The sequence below is a fragment of the Macrotis lagotis genome, chromosome 4, assembly GCF_037893015.1.
Source record: "Macrotis lagotis isolate mMagLag1 chromosome 4, bilby.v1.9.chrom.fasta, whole genome shotgun sequence".
NCBI classification, from domain to species: domain Eukaryota; kingdom Metazoa; phylum Chordata; class Mammalia; order Peramelemorphia; family Peramelidae; genus Macrotis; species Macrotis lagotis.
Window position 1 is genome coordinate 50,424,922 of NC_133661.1, and position 18,963 is coordinate 50,443,884.

Here is an 18,963-nt window from a genome sequence, read left to right on the forward strand (position 1 = left end):
CAGGTGAGGGGGTGGGACTGTGCCCAGACCTGATCAGGTCACAGTTTCTAGAACTTGAACAATCACAGAATTTAGTGCTTGAGGGGACTTTAAGAGATTATCTAGCCAAACTTCCTCATTTGCCCAAAGAGGAAACTGAGAATTATTCTGGATCAGATGGGCAATAAATGATAGATTCAGACTGAGTTACTCTGATTCCAAATCCAACAATCTTTTTTGACAACTGTGGATTTGATTGATGGAAAAAGTGTAATATTCAGAGCTAGATGTGTCTCTTTGTACAGATTCACCCTGAAGATTTCATCCAAGAATTTAAGAGTTGATTGTATCACATGGGAGACAGTGGTACAAGACAGCCCAGCACGGCGTGCCCTCATCAGTGAGGGGGCTGCACTCTTTGAGGAAGGCAGAATGAAAGTAGCTCCAAGGAAACCTGACATCTGTAAGTTTAGAATACCCACCCCAGGTGCTCACATGGATTATTTGTGTCTGATGTGGGCTAGAGCATTCTGAGCTTGTATTGGGCTGATCAGCCACAGTTGGACACACTGTCATTTGTCTCAAACATAGTGATATCATTTTGGTCCTCTTTGATAATGAAGGTCAAGAATCAACCAACTGGGAGGCTAGATGGCGAAGTGGATAGAGCACTGGCCTTGGAGTCAGGAGTACCTGAGCTCAAATCCGGCCTCAGACACTTAACAATTACCTAGCTGTGTGACCTTGGGCAAGTCACTTAAGCCCATTGCCTTGCAAAAACCTAAAAAAGAAAAAAAAAGAATCAACCAACCCACCATGGGTCAATGAGACCCAGTTTCCTAATCTGTAAAATGGGAATAATATCTATATTATATTAACTCCCTTGTTGCCCTTTTTAATGCCCATGTAACCATTATTATATTATTATATAGATATCATCTCTGACCCAACATACTTGCCCACCAGTCATTGCCTAATTTCTTCCCCTTCACCTTTGGTGCTCATTTAGCATTTATCAAACAGTTAGATGGCACAGTAGATAGAGCACTGGCCTTGGAGTCAGGAGGATAGGAGTTTGAAATCAGACTCAGACATGTACTAGCTGTGTGACTTTGGGCAAGTCACTTAACCCAGATTGCCTCCCATCAGGGACCACCTCTAGTCCTCCTGATTCATATCTAGCCACTGCACCCAGATGGTCTGGAGGAGAAAGTGAGACTAGTGATTTAGTACAGCACCCCCTCACTCAAATCCAATTCATGAACTTTGATGTACAGACACTGAACATATAACGTATCCCTGCGAATACAAGGAAAGGCAAACTCAGTACCCGACAACATGGGCACAAGACATAGACAAGATCAACTGGGGATGGTTTCTGAGGGAAGGCACTAAGATGAAGAACCAGGAAAATCTTCCTGTAAAAGGTGGGACTTGAACTGAGTCTTTTTTTTTTTTTTTGCAAGGCAAATGGGGTTAAGTGGCTTGCCCAAGGCCACACAGCTAGGTAATTATTAAGTGTTTGAGACCAGATTTGAACCCAGGTACTCCTGACTCCAAGGCCAGTGCTTTATCCACTGCGCCACTTAGCTGCCCCTCTGAACCGAGTCTTGAAAGAAGCCAGGAAGCAGAGATGAGCAAAAGGAGCAAGCCAGAAATCACATCATGGGTGGGGAATGTCCAGGAAGCCAGTGTCATTGGCTCACTGTGTATGTGGACAGAAGTAAAATGCTAGAAAATTGGGAAAGATAAGGGGCCAGGTTAAAAAGGGCCTTGAATGACAAACAGAAGATGAATGATTTCTTTCCTATGCCAGATGCTTGAAAAATCAGCATTAAAAGTATGAAATGGGGGGGGAAGTAAGATTGGGAGAAAAATTGTAAAACTCAAATAAAATCCTTAATAAAAGGCTATTTGAAATGGAAAAAAAATAGAATACATATTGACTATTCAAAAAAAAAAGTATGAAACAGGCATACCTCCTCAAATCAGTTTTCTAAATGACTCTCTGGATTCTGCTTGCTATGCTTCCCTCAATGGCCCCAAAAGAGATCAATTAAGGTGGCAAAAGGGTTTTCCTTAGAGGAGTTGAGAATATGTTGTTTTTTTTTGTTTGTTTTGTTTTTGCAAGGCAATGGGATTAAGTGACTTGCCCAAGATCACTCAGCTAGAGCATTATTAAGTACCTGAAGTTGGATTTGAAGTCAGGTCTGCTCAACTCCAGGGTCAGTGCTCCATCCACTGTACCACCTAGCTGTCCCTTGAGAATGACATTTTGCTATTGAAGGACCCCAAGAACCTTTGATTCCTGCTTTCTACCTCAGAAGCCACACCTAGAGACAATCCTGAGAGCTCTTGGCTTCTTTCTCTCTTCCACCCACCTTGCCCCTGAGGTGGGGGTGGGGGGGTCTGAATTTAGTGTTGACTCAGAAGGAGGGGAACCCATCGACCTGAGTCACCCAACCCCCCCCACCCCTTTCTTCTAGAATCACCTGATTTGATCTTAGGAATTTCCTCCTCCTCCTCGTCTTCCTCCCCACTGTCTCTTTCTGTCCCTCCCAATTTCTTTATCCCTCCCCCTTTCCCCTCTCCTCTTCTTCTTTCCCCTTCTCTTCCTTTCCCTCCCCTTGTTTTCTCTCTTCCTTCTTTTTGATCCTTTCTTCTCCTCTGCCTTTTTCTCCTTCTCTTTTTTTTCTATATTTTTTTCTTTTCCACTTCTCCATCTGGCTGGGTCCTGACTCTCTTCCTCCCTCCTCTCTTTTCACTCTCTGCCATTGGCTCCACCTTCCATGACAAGACCCAACAACATTCCTCTATGGTCTGGGTTCCTTCTTGTACAGAAGCTGATCTTGGCTCTCTGACTTCTATGGAATCTCTTGCTGTAGAATGTCTCTGAGTTTCCAAGAACTGAATCCTGGCTAGGGGCTTTCCCAAGCATTCCGTCCTCTCTTCCTCTCACTCTGAGATCTCCTCATTTACAGCCCAAGGTCCCACTTCTTGAGGACTTGGCAGTTTTTCAGGTCCCAAAGAGTACCAGCTCTGCCACTAGCTTTTCTATGAGTCCAACTTCTCTGTCGAAATGAAAACACTGGGGGCAGCTAGGTAGTGCAGCGGACAGGGCACCAGCACTGAAGTCAGGAGGATCTGAGTTCAAATGTTAACTCAGACACTTAATAATTGCTTAGTGGTGTGACTTTGGGCAAGTCACTTAAGCCCATTGCCTTAGAGTAATAAAAATTAAAAAAAAAAAAAAGAAATTAAATCATCTCTGGGAGAGCAAGCGAGCTCCTTTAGCCCTGTGTTAAGTGATTGGGTTTACTTAATAATAATAGCTAGTTTTTGGATTTTCTTTTACTATCTCATTTGATTCTCACATATCCTTATGAAAGGTGCTATTAACTATTATCAACCCCCCCCTTTTTTTTAAACAAATGAGGAAACTAAGGGTTTAAGAGGTTAAATGATTACATAGCTAGTAATTGTTTAAGGTGGAATTTGAACCCAGGTAAATCTGGACTCAAAGTCTCTATTTCTATTATCAATTGACACGGGGTAAGCCAAGAGAATAGTTGTTTCTAGCAGGTTTCAATACATCAAGGAGAGACAAAATAGATTTCTGGTGTGATGAAGAAATTAGAGGACAAAGATGCAATATGTTAATGACAATCTCAAGAAGACAAATGATTTAAAAAGTCAGAAAACTTGTCGTCCCTTCATTTTTACTTTAATATAGGAGAGGTAACTATGCATCCTCTTTTACACAAGATATCACTGTAAAAGGCTGAGCAATTGTGTAATGCAATAGGATGGCCTCCAAGGAGGTTTAATGCTTTCCTTATCCTTATTTATGTATAAATATAACAGTCTCCCTCTGCTCAGGCTGGTCATTGTGGATAGATGACCTCCACCTATAGGTTTTGGTGGTCATCTTGGCTAGATGGTCCACTTATGTTTTGTTTTGTTTTTTTTTTTTTGGTTTTTGCAAGGCAATGGGGTTAAGCGACTTGCCCAAGGTCACACAGCGAGGCAATTATTATGTGTCTGAGGTCTGATTTGAACTCAGGTCCTCCTGACTCCAGGGTTGGTGTCATCCACTGGTTCACTCAGCTGCCCCCCACCTATGGGTTTTGGTAGTCATCTTGGATAGATGGCTTGGGTAGATAGTTTTTTGGTGAATCCTAGAGAATAAACTTCATGTCTATATTTTCTGCCATTTTGTTTTAATCCTAAATTATTATGTTTTATACTAGCAGTCTATAGTAAATCTGAGAACCAGGTTCAACTTGCTTCTTGAAGATCAGAGAGGTGCCTGCTCTGCCTAGGCCTAGGGGTAGGGATTGTGGAAGACTGGAGAACAATTGGTATTTTGTGGGGAGAAGGAAAAGTACGCTTTCTGGTCCGTCTAGGAGTATAACTTTCTTATCTCCTTTCAGCAGCTGGTAGGGAAATTAAGATGGCTCTAGGAGGATGATAAATGAGTAAGGGATGAGAATCTGGGTTTTAGTAATAATAATAATAGTAATAATAATATTAATGTATAGAGGATTTTAAGGTTTGCAAAGTATTTTGGAAATACCTCATTTGATTCTCATAACTCTATGAGAGGGCTGTTATTATCCTCATTTTACAGATGAGGAAAAGGAGGTTAATCTAATTTCCATGTTTTACACATGTTACACTCCACCCCCACTCCCATGGACTCTTCCATCCAGGGACACTGGTCCTATAGCAATAATTGCTACTAGATAATCCTGTCTTTCCAGTGGCATCCACTTTACCAGTTTGTGTTTTTGTTTTTTGCTATCCTGAAACTAGCTATTATAGATATTTTCTGTCTATATGGGTCTCCCAGTTTTTGCAAAACCAAGGCTTCCAGGAAGATCAGGAAAAACACAGAATTTTAAGTCTTGAAAAATCAACTCAATTATCCTCAGGACCCCAGGGTCTTTGGGAGGTTTTGCCCTGAGAGCAAAACCAAGTTCTGGCCCCTCACCATACATTCCCCCCTTACCTCCACCCCCCACCCCATTTCTTCTGGTTTGGAGTTGGGGAAAATCACTCCCTTGGGTCTCTCCAGCCCAGGCTATAGATCCATTCCCATAGGGCCTTTTCCTTCCTCCGCTGCTGCCTGTTTGCTGGGGGTGGGGGAGGATGGGGGGAGGATGGGGGGAGACAATGACGCACAGTGGCGTGACCTTGGCCTGCCACCTCCCCCCTTCCCTTTTCTGGGCCCACTGGAGATGGGGAGGGGCCAGGAATAGACAAAGCAGGATCCCAAGAGGCTGAGGCTGTTTGGGGGCAGATCAGCTTTCCCTGGGGCCCCATTCTGGAGACAGGGTGGTGTGTGTCTGGTGGGATTTCCTGCATGCTTTGGGTCATTCAGTCTGATTTTGACCTCTCTCCTCGCCCCTCTTCTGGGCCTCTTCATTGACGAGTCAAGACCTTTCCCCTGATTATTCTCTGGTACTCCTGCTGCCTCCAGCTCAGCTGATCACTCTCCATGTTCTCTTCTCTCCAAGTTCCTTTCTGGGAAGTACCTAAGGGTTAGAAAAATCACCCAGGGTAGCCCATTCTAAACATCTCACCTAGTGGTCTCTGTCTGACCCACCAGAGCTCTTGCAGAGGATCAGAGATTTAGAGGTCAAAGACACCCTATCCCCTCACTTTTCAAATGAAGAAACTGAGGCAAACAGAGATTAAGTAATAGACCCAGGGTCATGCAGGTCATGGTCAGCAGAGGTTGGAATGTACGGTCTCATCTCAATTCACTGGTATTCCCCAGACTAATGATACTCTACACGTATGTGGTCTCCATTCACCCCATGGGATTCTGATTCTGTCGTTTTTGTTATTATTGTTTGGTCATGTCCGACTCTTCCTGATCCCCTGGATCCTAGCACACCAGCGCCTTCCATCTTCCACTATCTCCCAAGTCTATCCAAGCTTATGTTCATTGCTTCCATGGCACTATCTCTCTATCTTTTGTTCTTCTGCTCGTCTTCTATCAGGGTAGCTACATGGCTTGGTGTGTGTGTGTGTGTGTGTATGTCCCGAAGTCGGGAGGATGGGACTTTGAATCCAGCCTCAGTCACCTGACACTGACTAATATGTGACCTTGGACAAGTCACTTAACCTTGATTGCCTCACATCCAGAACCATTTCCTGTTGTCCTCATTCATGTCTGGCCACTGGACCCAGATGACTCTAGAGAAGAAAGTGAGACTGGTGACTTAACACAACTCCACCTCACTTAAATTCAATTCATGTGTTTGTCATGTCATCACCTCACTGATACCATGGGCTTCTTTGAGAGGGAAGGATAAACATCATTATCATCATCATCATCATCATCAATAGTGTCTTCAATCTTTCTAAACATCAGGGTCTTTTCCAGGAATTCTGTTTTCTCATTATGTGATCCAAGTATTTAACCTTCAGCTTCAGTATCTGATATTCCAGTGAACAATCTGAATTAATTTTTTTTTTGCAAGGCAATGGGGTTAAGTGACTTGCCCAAGGTCACCAATGTCTGAGGCTGGATTTATCTCCTGACTCAAGGGCTGGTGCTCCATCCGCTGTACCACTGAATTAATTTCTTTAAGTATTGATTGATTTGATCTCCTTGCTGTCCATGGGACTTTTAAAAGTCTTCTCTAGCAATACAATTCAAAAGTTTTCATTCGGCAGTACTCTGCTTTCCTTATAGTCCAATTCTCACAGTCATATATATGACCATGGCTTTGATTATATGGATTTTTGTCAGTAAGGTAATATCTCTACTTTTAATAAGCTGTCCAGATTTGCCATTGCCTTTCCTCCAAGGAGCAAGCAACTTTTAATTTCATGGCTGATGTTATGATCTGCATTGATCTTTGAGCCCCAAACCATAAAATATGACACTGCTTCCATTTCTTCTCCCTCTGTTTGCCAAGAAGTTACTGACCAGTTGCCAAGATTTTTGAATTTTTTTATTATTAAACTTCAAGCCAGCTTTTATACTTTTCTCTTTCATCCTCTTAATTTCTCTTCACTTTCACTTTCTGCCATAGAATGGTATTGTCTATATATCTAAGTATATCCTAACAATCTTAATTGTGGCTTTTGATTCATCCAGTCTGATTTTGTATGCACTCTGCATATAAATTAAACAAAGAAGGTGACACTATACAGCCTTTCTTAATCTTTTTTTTTTTTTTTTTTTTAGTTTTTTGCAAGGCAAATGGAGTTAAGTGGCTTGCCCAAGGCCACACAGCTAGGTAATTATTAAGTGTTTGAGACCAGATTTGAACCCAGGTACTCCTGACTCTAGGGCTGGTGCTTTATCCACTGCACCACCTAGCCACCCAGCCTTTCTTAATCTTAAACCAATCAATTGTTCCATTTTTTATTCTATTGACCTCCTTGACCAACATTCAGGTTTCTCAGGAGACAAGTGAGATGATCTGGTACTCCCATCTCTTTAAGGCCTTGCCACACTTTTTTGTGATCCACAAAGTCAAAGGCTTTAGTGTAATCAATGAAGCAGAAGTAGATGTTTTTCTGGAATTTCTTTGCTATTTCCATAATCCGGTGAATCTTGCCAGTTTGGTCTCTAGTTCCTTTGCCTCTTCTAACCAGTCTTTCTTGTAATTCTCAGTTCATATATTTCTGAAGTCTAGCCTGCAGAATCCTAAGCATACCATTTCCCTTCTTTAGAATTGGGACATGAACTGATCTTTTCCACTCCAATGGCCACTGTTGAGTTTTCCAAATTTGTTGACATATTGACTTTGGCACTTTGCATTAACATTCTTAATCTTAATTTTCCTGAGCCTCAATGTCCCAATCTATAAAATTAGTTGGCTAGGTGGTGCAGTGGATAGAGCACTGAGCCTCAAGTCAGGAAAAATATGAGTTCAAATCTAGTTTCAGATACTTACTAGCTGTATGACCTTGGGAAAGTAATTTACCTTTTGTTTACTTGTTTTCTTATCCATAAAATCTGCTGCTACTGCTACTGCTACTACTACAGCTGCTACTACTACTATTGCTACTGGTTGCTACTAGTGCTACTACTCCAAAGTCTTTCAGCTAGGAGAACCCTCCCCATCCTTTTTGGGCAGAGCCTCTGAGTAGTTTGAGTCAATACAGGCCATGATAAGGTGTTCAACCTTACAGAGGATGATGAATGAAGTATTTAGGGAGCGCTTGCTGAAATGCCTTGTAATATCTTGTATGTATTTGTGCATGTGTGTGTATGTGCACTGATACTCTAATTATCTGTGATTTCTTGGGTGAGCCCTCCCTCTCCGATGCAGCTGGGCATCCTTCTGCAACTGAGTGTATAGATTGTCTTTGAGAAAAGCCTGCCCTGCACTGGGAAAAAACCTCTTAGACTATTAGAACTTTTTTTACATTAGTCCATATGCAAAAAGTATGAAATACATCTCAGGGCCTGCCCTGGCAGCTTTTCCAGCTTGGAAGAACTGGCCAAAGTTTTTGGTTTACTGGGATAACCTTGAGAAACAAGATTATCTTCCTGTCTGAGTACATCTAAGGAACATGCTAATGGGGCCATCTTCTTAAATTTTTGGACCTGACTTACGATATCATTTGTGTAGAAAATTTCTAGGAAAGAAAGTTCTCCTGCTAATGCAGACCTGTACCTTCTCTGTAACTTATAACAGCATGACCTGGAAAAGTCACTTTGTCCACATCAGTTTTCACATCTGTAAAATGGTGGCAATTATAACCTCTTCCTCAGAAGGCTGTTTAGATCAAACGAGATAACATATATGGTTTTGTAAACTTTAAAGATGTTATCTATATGTCAACCACTAATAATAGGAAGAGTGGCTGACATGTAGATATTGTTTTATAATTGGAATCTTGAAGCCTTGTCCTGAGTCCTGAGAAGTCAAGCCTTTAAAAAAACCAGTATATATCCCAGACTTGGGCTGGTCCAGTCCAGGGCAGCAATCTTGAAGATCCAGGACTGAAAACAGCATCCCTAAGGAAATGAGAGAAGACTCTACATCCTGTTTGATGGGTCTGACTCCCTCTGCTGGTTCCATTTACTGTCTCCCTTGAAACTGGCTCTTCTCCCCAGGAGGAGGGGACTGACCCAGCTCTCACCCAGGCCAAGGATTTCTGGGCCAGCAGGCATCGGGCCTCCTGGCTCCCAAAGTTCTGGGCCTGGCTGGGGCCAGTGGCCACTGGAGAATCTAGTTGCTGCTGGGGTTCTGGGGTTTGGGGGAAGGGGAAAGATGGCAAAACAGGGGTTGGTTGGGGAAGGACAGGGTGGTTGATACTCTTTTCCCAGGAATGAGCTCCTTGGGGTGACTGAACTCATGCCAGGGCGGGCATTCCATTGCCTGAGGGATTCTGGTCAGAGGAAGCTAGAGGCTAGAGGTCAGGAACCAGAAGGGGTGGAGACTAGGGCTATGGGCAGGATGGAGCCAAGGAAAGAATGATGGGCATGCCGGAAGAAGTCATTTCTGTGAGAGGAAGGGACCAAGAGGGGGAGAAAGAAATAACAAGGACATTAAAGGAGAGGGAAGAAAGATTTACCTTTAGACTTGGGAGATATTAATTATCCTAAAATGTATTTGAACTTGGGTCTGGCTCTTGCCTGAGTCTATTGATGGCACCTTGATCTCATTCCAAGGGCAAAGAAAGAAAATGTGGACTAGAATCTTGCCCTGAGGATAGCTCTTCATCAAGGTCTCTTCTCCAAAGTGTTCTTCCTTGTCTGATTCTTAGAATAAGATCTGCTTTCTGCAGACTTCCTAGACTGAAGACAGAAACCCTAGGGAATTAAGGGGAGGAGAAACGTGGTCCCCAAAGTCAGATTGTGATTGATCCAGGTCTAGATACGGATATTCTGTGAAAATAGCTTAGGTTTTCTATGAATCTATCTATATATTTTTTTTTGAGATTGATACTTCCTATCTTTCCTAGGCTAGAAGTATATATAGCACCCTTTCATGGGCTTATCCTGCTCCTAAGCTGTGAGTAGATTTTGACCTGTTTTATTTCTGACCAAGGTTGGATGGTTCACATATCCTAAGACAGCCTGGAAGCTCCCCCTTCTCCCCTTACACTCAGAAGCTTACCATATGGTGAGTATTGGATATAGTGTAGACACCCAATCAACTTTAGGTCCCCTTCAGCAGCTCAGGGGCACAAGCAAGCCATCTGCCTCAGCTTCCCCCTGGCAGAGGTGATGAGTTTGGGCTACCATACCAGGCCCCTTTCCTGAGCATTTTTCACTACTAATGCCCCTTGCCCGGAATTCTCTCCCTGCTTACCTTCCAACCAAGTCTCAGCTAAAATCCCTAAAATTCTTCAAAAAGTCATCATTCCTCCTTTTCTTCTCTCTGCTGATGATTTTATTTTTTTTTAGATTTTTGCAAGGCAAATGGGGTTAAGTGGCTTGCCCAAGGCCACACAGCTAGGTCATTATTAAGTGTCTGAGACTGGATTTGAACCCAGGTACATTTGAACCCAGGTACTTGTGACTCCAGGGCCGGTGCTTTATCCACTACACCACCTAGCCGCCCCTGCTGATGATCTTTTGCACATATCTTGCTTCTACATTGTGGTTTGCAAGGTGTGTGTTTCTTGCCTGCAAGTTTCCCAAAAGCAGGGTCTGTGGTTTTTATTTTTTAATCTTTCTTTGAATCCTCAGTGCTCAATATAGCATCTGGTATACAGTAAGTACTTGATAAATGCTCATTGACTTGATTTTACTTTGGAGCTGGAATCATGACTTTGCCTCTTCTGGGTGCTCACTATTTTGGTGCCAGACTGAAAGTGAATACCTGACATGAGCTGAGCCTCAGCCTCCACAGTAACAGGGGTTTTAGTTCTGTCTTCTCCAGGGCCCCAGGGCCCCCATATGCTCCAGTGAACAACTGAAAATCAGAGTCTGCCTTTATAAGTTGGGCTCTGATCATTAATTTTCTCTTGGAGATGATCAGGTGATTGGATCTAATAATCTTTATATCTAAGATTAATCCATGCCTCCAATATGCTAATGGGAAATGGCAAACTCCTTTGGTAACAAATGTGCAGTTTAAGAGGTACCTTCTGGAGGTAATGTCTCCCCGCCCTTCACAAAGTTCTAAGGGATTTCAGTGATCATCTAGTCCAATAGTTTCAAACTCAAATAGAAACGGGAGGCCTTGAATCCATACATGGAGATTTAGGCAGGCTCCATTTTGTTTTAGTTTTAAAATGTAATAGTTTCCATGTTTTATTGTATTTTTATATATCTTGTTTAATATTTCTCAATTAAATTTTATTATGGTTTGGGCCATACTTGACAGTGTTACAAGATGAGGACCTGACATCTCTGGTCTAGTCTAACCCAATCTACAAAAGAGTTCCTATTGTAATATCCCCAGTAAAGGGTCACAGAACAAGGTTTCCAAATAAGACTAAAATGTGACCTCCACACATAGCCTACTGCATTTATGGATAACTCTGCTTGCTAATATGGATTCTCAGACCTAAAGCCTAATGGTAATATGTTTTGTTTGGAGATTGCCATTCCTTCTTACAACGGCATTTCAGGCTGGCAGGTGGGTGAGATGGGCATTTTGAGTGCCAGAGGCCATTCAGGGGCCCCTCTGATCATGATGACTGTCCAATTTGCTGAGCCAGGAAAGTCATTAGAAGTGCCAGCTTAGCAGAATACACAGGAAGATAGGGGAATGGATGATTCTGGAGCAGAGGGAGTTTCTGGAAAGGAGGATATTGGAAGGTTGAGCAGGAGGGCACCGGAGGGCAGTTGGTTCCCATGTCCTCCTTTGGTTCTAATTCTTAGCTGCTGACAGTCCATTTACCAGAACTGGCTGATAATTCTTAATTATCCCCAAAGTTCTTATACTGGAATCATAGAACACCAGACCTAGTAAGACCTGAGAGACTGCTTGCTTCACTCATTTCATAGAGGAGGACTCTGAGACCAAGGCCCATCTGGTGATGTATCACAGAATACAAACTCCCCAAGGGTAGCCCAGTATGGTACTTGGCACAGTGGTGCCTTGATAAATTTGCCTAAGATCACTCAGGGGACTGAGATCCAGATCTGGCAGGATGACTGCTGTAGGACTAAAAGAGACTTCAGAAGACATCTTGTTCAACTTTCCACCTAACAATGAAAGAAACTACAGTCCAAGGAAACTACCTGTTAGCCAATAACAATAGCTAAATTTATGGAATGCTATAATGCTAAGCATTTTACATTTATCATCCCTTTTGATCCTCACAAAAATCTTGGAAAGTAAGGGCTGTGATTTTCTCCATTTTACATATGAGGAAACTGAGACAAACAGGTTAAGTGACTTGCCCAGGGTCATACAGTTAGTGTCTACAATTGGATTTGAACTCAGATCTTCCTGACTCTAGGGTGAGTGTTGTTTGTACCGGAGCAAACATTTTTTTTCCCTTGACTCCAAAGCCCCCCCGCCACACATTCCTATGAGCTTTAGTCCATCAGCACAACCCTTGGAATCAACCCAATGGACCATCCAGTCCCAGAGGCCCAGGTTGATGGACTTGGGGGATTCATCAACAAGTAAGCAGCTACTACTATTTGCCAAGACTGTTAGATGCTTACAGGGGAGGGACAGACACCAAACTCTATTCACCAGAATCTTGACCCCCAGGGGATGAGAAGTGACACATTTTATACGTCTATCACATAGGAATTAATTGTACACTCTTTGAATTCCCAGAGGTAGGAAGGTCGATAGAACAGACCCTGAATGAGAGGACACCAGAATCCTAATACCTTCTTTGCTGATCACCACAAGGACTACTTTGTGTAGGTTGTGGCCTCAGTTTCTCCCTCTGACAAATGAGTGGTTTAAGTAAACTGGACTCAAACTCATCCCTTCCCTTCTAACTTTCTATAATTTTAGTCTAAGGAGGAGGTAGTGTATATGCAAAGAAACTTCAAGGCAATTCTTCCTCCTCTCTCTGTTCTATCTCTCCAGTCCATACTGGGATTTGGATATAGGCGAAAGTGGTGGAAAAAGGATTCAGGGCGTTACTTCTGCTAACATCCAATAATACCATGATGCTCTGAGATTGGTCCAGTGCTTGGATTCACTTCACTCCTAGCCCAGGGAGGCAAGGGGTGAGCATTTTCCTTGGCTGTCGCTGAAGCCTGGAATATCCTCCCTCCTCATCTTTTCCCTCCCAGTGACTTCCCTGACTTCCTTCAGGTTCACCCAGCCCCAAATCCCATCTTCCAGAAGAAGCCTTTCTCAACCCTCTTAATTCTAGTGGCTTCCCTCTGTTGATATCTGCAGTTTATCCTGTAAAGAACATGGCCCTTCCTTGATTGTGAATTCCCTGAGGGCAGGGACTGACTTTTGCCTTTCTTTGTATCCTGAGGGCTTATCACCAGTGGCAATGATTTCATTGGTGGGATTCTTCTTTCCACATGTTAGTAGGCTAGAGGCAGCCACCTTGAACAGTGGAGAGATCTTGGAATCAAGATGATCACAGTTCAAATCCTACTCAGACCTCTGTTAATTATACGACCCTGAGCAAGTCATTCAGCCTCACTTTTCCTCATTTTTAAAATGGGGATAAGAATAGGACAAAGGATTGTTGTGAGGATCAAAGGGAGGGGAAGGATATATGTAAAGTGTGATATATTATCATTTTCTAGGCCAAAACTATAATGTAGTAAGAGGAATATTAGCTTAAAATCTGGAATTCAATCTGGCCTGCCACCTGTGTGACTGGATATTGGATAAAGTGGGAAGTTGACTTTTCAGCACAGAATCCATTACTCTCTGATGCCTGTGCGGTGTTCAATCACCCTCCACTGAAGAAGCCCAGCACAGAATAGAGCAGCCATGTCACCTCCCCCTATTCGTTTCCCATCGCAGAAATAAAGGCAGCGTGGACACCAAGATGTTGAGAACCAACCAAAGCACCATTTATAGATGCCCTGGCGAATCATCACCCAGTCCCAAGGCACACTATTTTCTTCAACAGTTGGGAGACCTCAGGAATGGTAGGTGTTCTGCCAAGGCTGGCCAGCGGCTTAGAGTCCCTGGGTTTCTCCATGGACTTGGTCCTTGGTCCCCTGTAGAATGGGGTCTTTCTGATGGCATCTTCCCAGGACCCCAGTGATCCCAGAGAGCTGGCAGGTCAACCCCCGCTGTCATATTCTAGGGCAGTTACTCTCAGGCCTAGTCCCAAGAGCTGGGATCCTGGTGCTTTTGCTGGCCCAGAAGGCCAGCTTCTCCAGGCTGTTTGCAAGCCCCCAACCTGGTCTGCTTTGACAATGTGTTAAATAGATTTTTGTGCAATATCCCTTAAATAAATGTGGATACCCTCCCCTAGGGAACTCCTTTCCCTCCCATAAACCCTGAATATATTATCTTACTGACTGGGTGGCCATTATTGGAGAGGAGATATCTCCTCTCTCTCCCTATCCCCACTAACTCCACTATGAGATGGAAGACCTTGGCTCCTGGCTGCCAACATTCTTGGACCCTGAGAGGAAGCCCCTTCCCAGAGACCCCAAAGTGGGCCAGATTGGTAAGGTGTTTCCCCCCATTGCAGAGTAAGGGAGGACCTTTACTGGGGAGTATCATGAGAGTGGAGGACTCCTGAAGTGTAACCCCATAAGGGGGACATGACTTACCCAAGGTCATGCCAGGAATTGGAGATAGGACTTGATGGATCCAAGAGTCTCTCTTCCCATTGCTCTCCCCATAAGGCCATCCTGCCCCCTAACTGTTCAAATTGGGGCCCCAACAGAGGGGCCAGCTCCATTTCCTTAGTTCAATTTTCCATCCCTGCCCCCCCACTTATTATTAAACTTTGAGTTCTCCAGGTAGAGTGGTGGGGAAGGGGTAGATCTTTGATCCTCATTCCTGACCCTTTGGGGTCTGCATTCCACCCTTAGGTCTTTCATCTTTCTCCCACAATTTACTGGGTTTCTTTTTCTCATCAGATGTGATGGTCATGGAGTTGGTCACTCTAGGTCACCCTGAGAAACCCATTGAGAAGAAGGAATGAGGAGAGCTAGAATGGAGAAAAGGAAGTAAGGAAAATGGAAGCGGGAGGTAGAAGTGGGATCCTAGAACCCCAAGAAGGGAAGAGCATTGTCTGTCAGAGCTGTTCCGGCGGGACAGGGGTTCAGACCCAGTACTGGCCATTCTTTAGGGCTGGGTTGGGTGTCCGGCAGAACTGCAGCAGCTCTGGGTCCTGCTGGCCCCTGGCCTCAGGCCCTTTGCCAGGCACTGAGGTCAGCGGGATGGTTTGACTAGGGTCGGTCTTGCGGAAGGTCTCGGCGTCACTGGTCATGCCATTGCGAGGCTTGGCCGATAGACCCTGGACATTGTGTTTCCCTGTCTTGTTGCGCTTGCGGAGGTAGAAGAGCAAGGGTAGGATGAGGGCCAGCAGGAGCAGGATAAGGCAAATGGGAATAATAATGCTAAACATGTTAGCTTCGATGAAGCTCAGGAAGGTGCCCCCTTCTGCAGGCGCGGCACTTGTTGGTGTGGTCTGGTCCTGCCCACTGGTGGGAGCCACTTCTGCCTCCCTGGTGTTGGGGGTTGGTCTCTCAGGTCCCTTGGGTCCTGTTACCATCCGGGAGGAACTGTCATCTCCATGGGATCCCCTGCTGGTTTCAGAGGAGCCAGGGGAGATGAGTAGAGTCACACTATAGGGCCGGGATGCATTGTAGGGTTCAGACACATAGTCGAGAGAAGCCACAGCTGGGGGCACACCCCTAGCCGAGAGCTCAAAGGTGATGCTATCATGCAGCATTGGTGGTTCCCGACCCTCTGGTTTGCTCAGCTCCAGTCCAATCAACCCTTCCTTGAGGTCCTCCTGGGTGAACAGCTCTACCAACTGGGCCTCAGGCTCCTGGTTCCTATCTCTGGGGATCCGTACTATTTGGCCTCTCCGGGGTCCCTGGAGGATCCGGAACTGGGGCACACTCTGTGTCTGGTTGGCCAACTCCCCAGCATCTAGGATGCCTGTATCCAGACAAAGGGTGGCACCCTGGGGCCATGGCTCACCAGCCTGAGCCCGCACCAGTGCTCGGACAGTCACATTCACTGTTGCCGATGCATTGGCACCACGGGCAAGTGAGATGAGGTGGAACTGATCAGAGGCCGAGCTGAAGTTGGTGAAGGAAAAGGCCACTTCCCCTTGTTCCACTTGTTTCTGGCTAAAACTTGTCTTGGGCTGCCTGTTGACCAGTAGCTGTCCATGTTGTGGCATACGGGTGATAGAGTATGTGGCATCTGGCTCTTCCTGGTCAGATATCACGAAAAGGTGCTGTTGGGTCAGTGGAGCCCAATTCAAACCCTGGGGTATCTCTAGTGGTGACCGGGTCCGTACCTCAATGGAGGATGGAAGGACATCCACAGATAGGGAAGTGTCCACAGGAGGACTTGCCCCATCAGAGATGCTCAGCTGGAAGATACCCAGGGTGCTGCTGCCATTGGCTATGAAGGTCAACCTCCCAGCATCTACATCTGCCTGGGTGAACCGAGTCACAGGGGAAGATGGGCTGCCCATCAGTAGGAGGTAACCATTGTGGGGTGCCCTCCGCACTTGGTATTCGATCTCTTCAGGGGAAGAATCTGGATCCATAGCATTTAGTTGAGCCCGGGAGAGGGGGACGTGTGTACCCCGAATGATCTGTAGAGGTCTGGAAGCCTGAGGCTGGGGTGGTTTCTCATTGACATCCCGCACAGTGATCTGGAAAGTCTCAGAGATCAGAGGCCCATGGTGTGCTGTGGGAGGCTGAGCAGAGTCTTGTTGCCCAGCCTGGATGGAGGCTTGGAAGTGGAAGCCATCTCTCTGGGTCCCTGAGCCTCTATGGATGTAGGCCAATTGCCCTCTGGCCAGGTCAGATTGCAGGAAGTAAGGCTGGGTACCATCGAGGCGATTACTGCCCACCCACAGTTCCCCATGGACTGGCAACTCTGTCACTAAGAAGACTACATTGTGGGAAGGTCGATCTGAGGCTGGGATGCTGGCCAGAAGGTTGGAGGCATCCAGGGATGCTCGGGTGATCTCTGCCCTCTGACCCTCTGGAACCCAGAGACCTAGGGGGAAAAAAGATGAAACCAGAGTCAGTGCTGCTCTAGATCTCTGGAGACCAAGGATTGAAAGGAAGATGTGTCCCAGAAATGGGATGAAGGAGTGAAAGAATTCATTGATTTAAGCAGGGGAGATTTTGAGCTGGTTCCAGTCGTTACTGATTCTTTTAGCTGTTAGTGTCCCCTTCTTTCCTCCCCACTTAATTATCTAATTATCTTGTATTTATTTTGTGTATTTCTTGGAGAGACTTACTGACTATTGATAAACTTGTTCTTTCTCTCCCAGGACAGGGATGACTTTATTTTTTGCTTTGGAATCCCTAGAGACTAGTGGAGTGCCTGGCAGCCTGCTTAGTGCCTGCTTAGAATAACCTTCTGTTTAAAGGACAGTCCCTGCCTGGGTCATCATTTGGAGGGTAGGGATCAGTTTCCACAAACAAACTGGGGGCTACCTAAGAGTGGAAAAAGTGATTGAATCTCCTCACTGCACTTGAAACTCCTTGAGGGCAGGGACCACACATTCTGTCCCTCCTACCAGGGGTGCCCTGGGGGGGTCCCCATCCTTTATGAGTTCTCTTCTTTTAAGCTTCCATCAGCCTGGGAGCTTCCTGAGAGGAGGGCAGGGTCTTTCCCATTAGCTTTGGGAGTCTTCTCTGAGGAGAGGGACTACTTGTTTCCCTTCCCCAGTGGGTTTAGAACATGGGATATTCCATGAGTCTTTTTGAAGGGTTATAGGTTTTGAGAGTAGGACTTTCCCTACCTGGTTTTGGGGCTGTAAATTTGAATGAGGGGGGCAGCTAGATGGCTCAGTAGATAGAATACCTGCCCTGCAGTCAGGAAGACCTGAGTTCAAATTCAACCTCAGATACTTAATACATACTTAGCTGTGTGACCTTGGGCAAGTCATTTACCCCATTGGCTTGTAAACCCCCTCCTCCCCCAATTTGAATGAGAGGAAAGAGGGGAGTTTCTGGTAGTCGCAGAATTTCTATTCTTACTTCTACTTACAGGGTTACAGAGACCATCAGGGGGTAGTGGTCATTCTCACCTCATCCCCCACTTTAGCTCCACATCAGACTGTTCAATTGCCCCTCTGTTTGGATCTTCTAAGTTCTTTAACTATCCAAGTTCCTGAGAAGTGCCACTGGACTCCTGATCAGGTAATGCTTCATCTTCCCTGGGGCTTCCCCACACCACCCAACTTGGGATCACTTTCTCCCAAACCCACAAATCACTTTTACCTTCGTTCTTCCAGAGGCGACTGGCTCGCTGGGAGCAGGATATCTCAAAGGACACAGCAATGGAAAGGCTGATGGCAACATCGCGGGCAGGGGGTGAAGCTACCCGGAGGCCTAGAGTGTCCTGGGCCAGCCAGAAGGGTTCTGAAGGCATCTCATGTTCATAAAGGATCTCCCCCGCATCCACCTAGAAGAGGAGAATCATTTTGGATCTGTGGTTGGCAGGGGGTTAGACCTTGGAGGTTGGAGAGGTTGCTTTGTTCTCTCATCAGACTAGAGGCTTCCAAAATTGGGGTGTTTCCTCTCTCAGAAGCTACGCTACTCAGGGTCAAGTAGTGTGTCTCTCAGTTCAGATTTTGGGCTCAGGGAAAGAGCTATGTCTCTTTAATTAGAATGAGTTTCTGAGAGTAAGGATGTCTTTCTCCATTTACCTCTCCAATGCCCAGGACAGAGATCTGTAGCCAATAACATTATTGGTCCTTTAATGCAAGTGATTTTGTTAGATCCTTCTTTGAAGGGTTTGGTGGTGAGAAGGGAAGCCTAGAGCACTTCATGTTGTCCAGGAGGAGGATTTGGGGACCCTGGCAGGGGCAAGGGAATCCAACTAGTGAATTACTGGGCAAACCCAAATGTTAGCATTCTTCTCTACCATCTCAGTGCCAATCACAGATAAATGT

General features: G+C 45.2%; 1 protein-coding gene across 2 annotated transcripts in view; it reads right to left on the reverse strand.

Annotated features, from left to right (window-relative positions):
• Positions 1-5,657: 5,657 nt before the first annotated feature.
• Positions 5,658-18,963, reverse strand: part of CSPG4 (chondroitin sulfate proteoglycan 4) — a 100,471-nt gene continuing 87,165 nt past the window's right edge. For both annotated transcript variants that reach the window (XM_074232762.1, XM_074232763.1), the window contains 2 exons: positions 18,290-18,473; positions 5,658-17,054 (listed from right to left, as the gene is read on the reverse strand). In XM_074232762.1, coding sequence (XP_074088863.1) covers positions 15,130-17,054; positions 18,290-18,473 — 2,109 coding nt within the window. In that variant the 3' untranslated portion in view covers positions 5,658-15,129. The remainder of the gene's footprint in view (positions 17,055-18,289; positions 18,474-18,963) is intronic.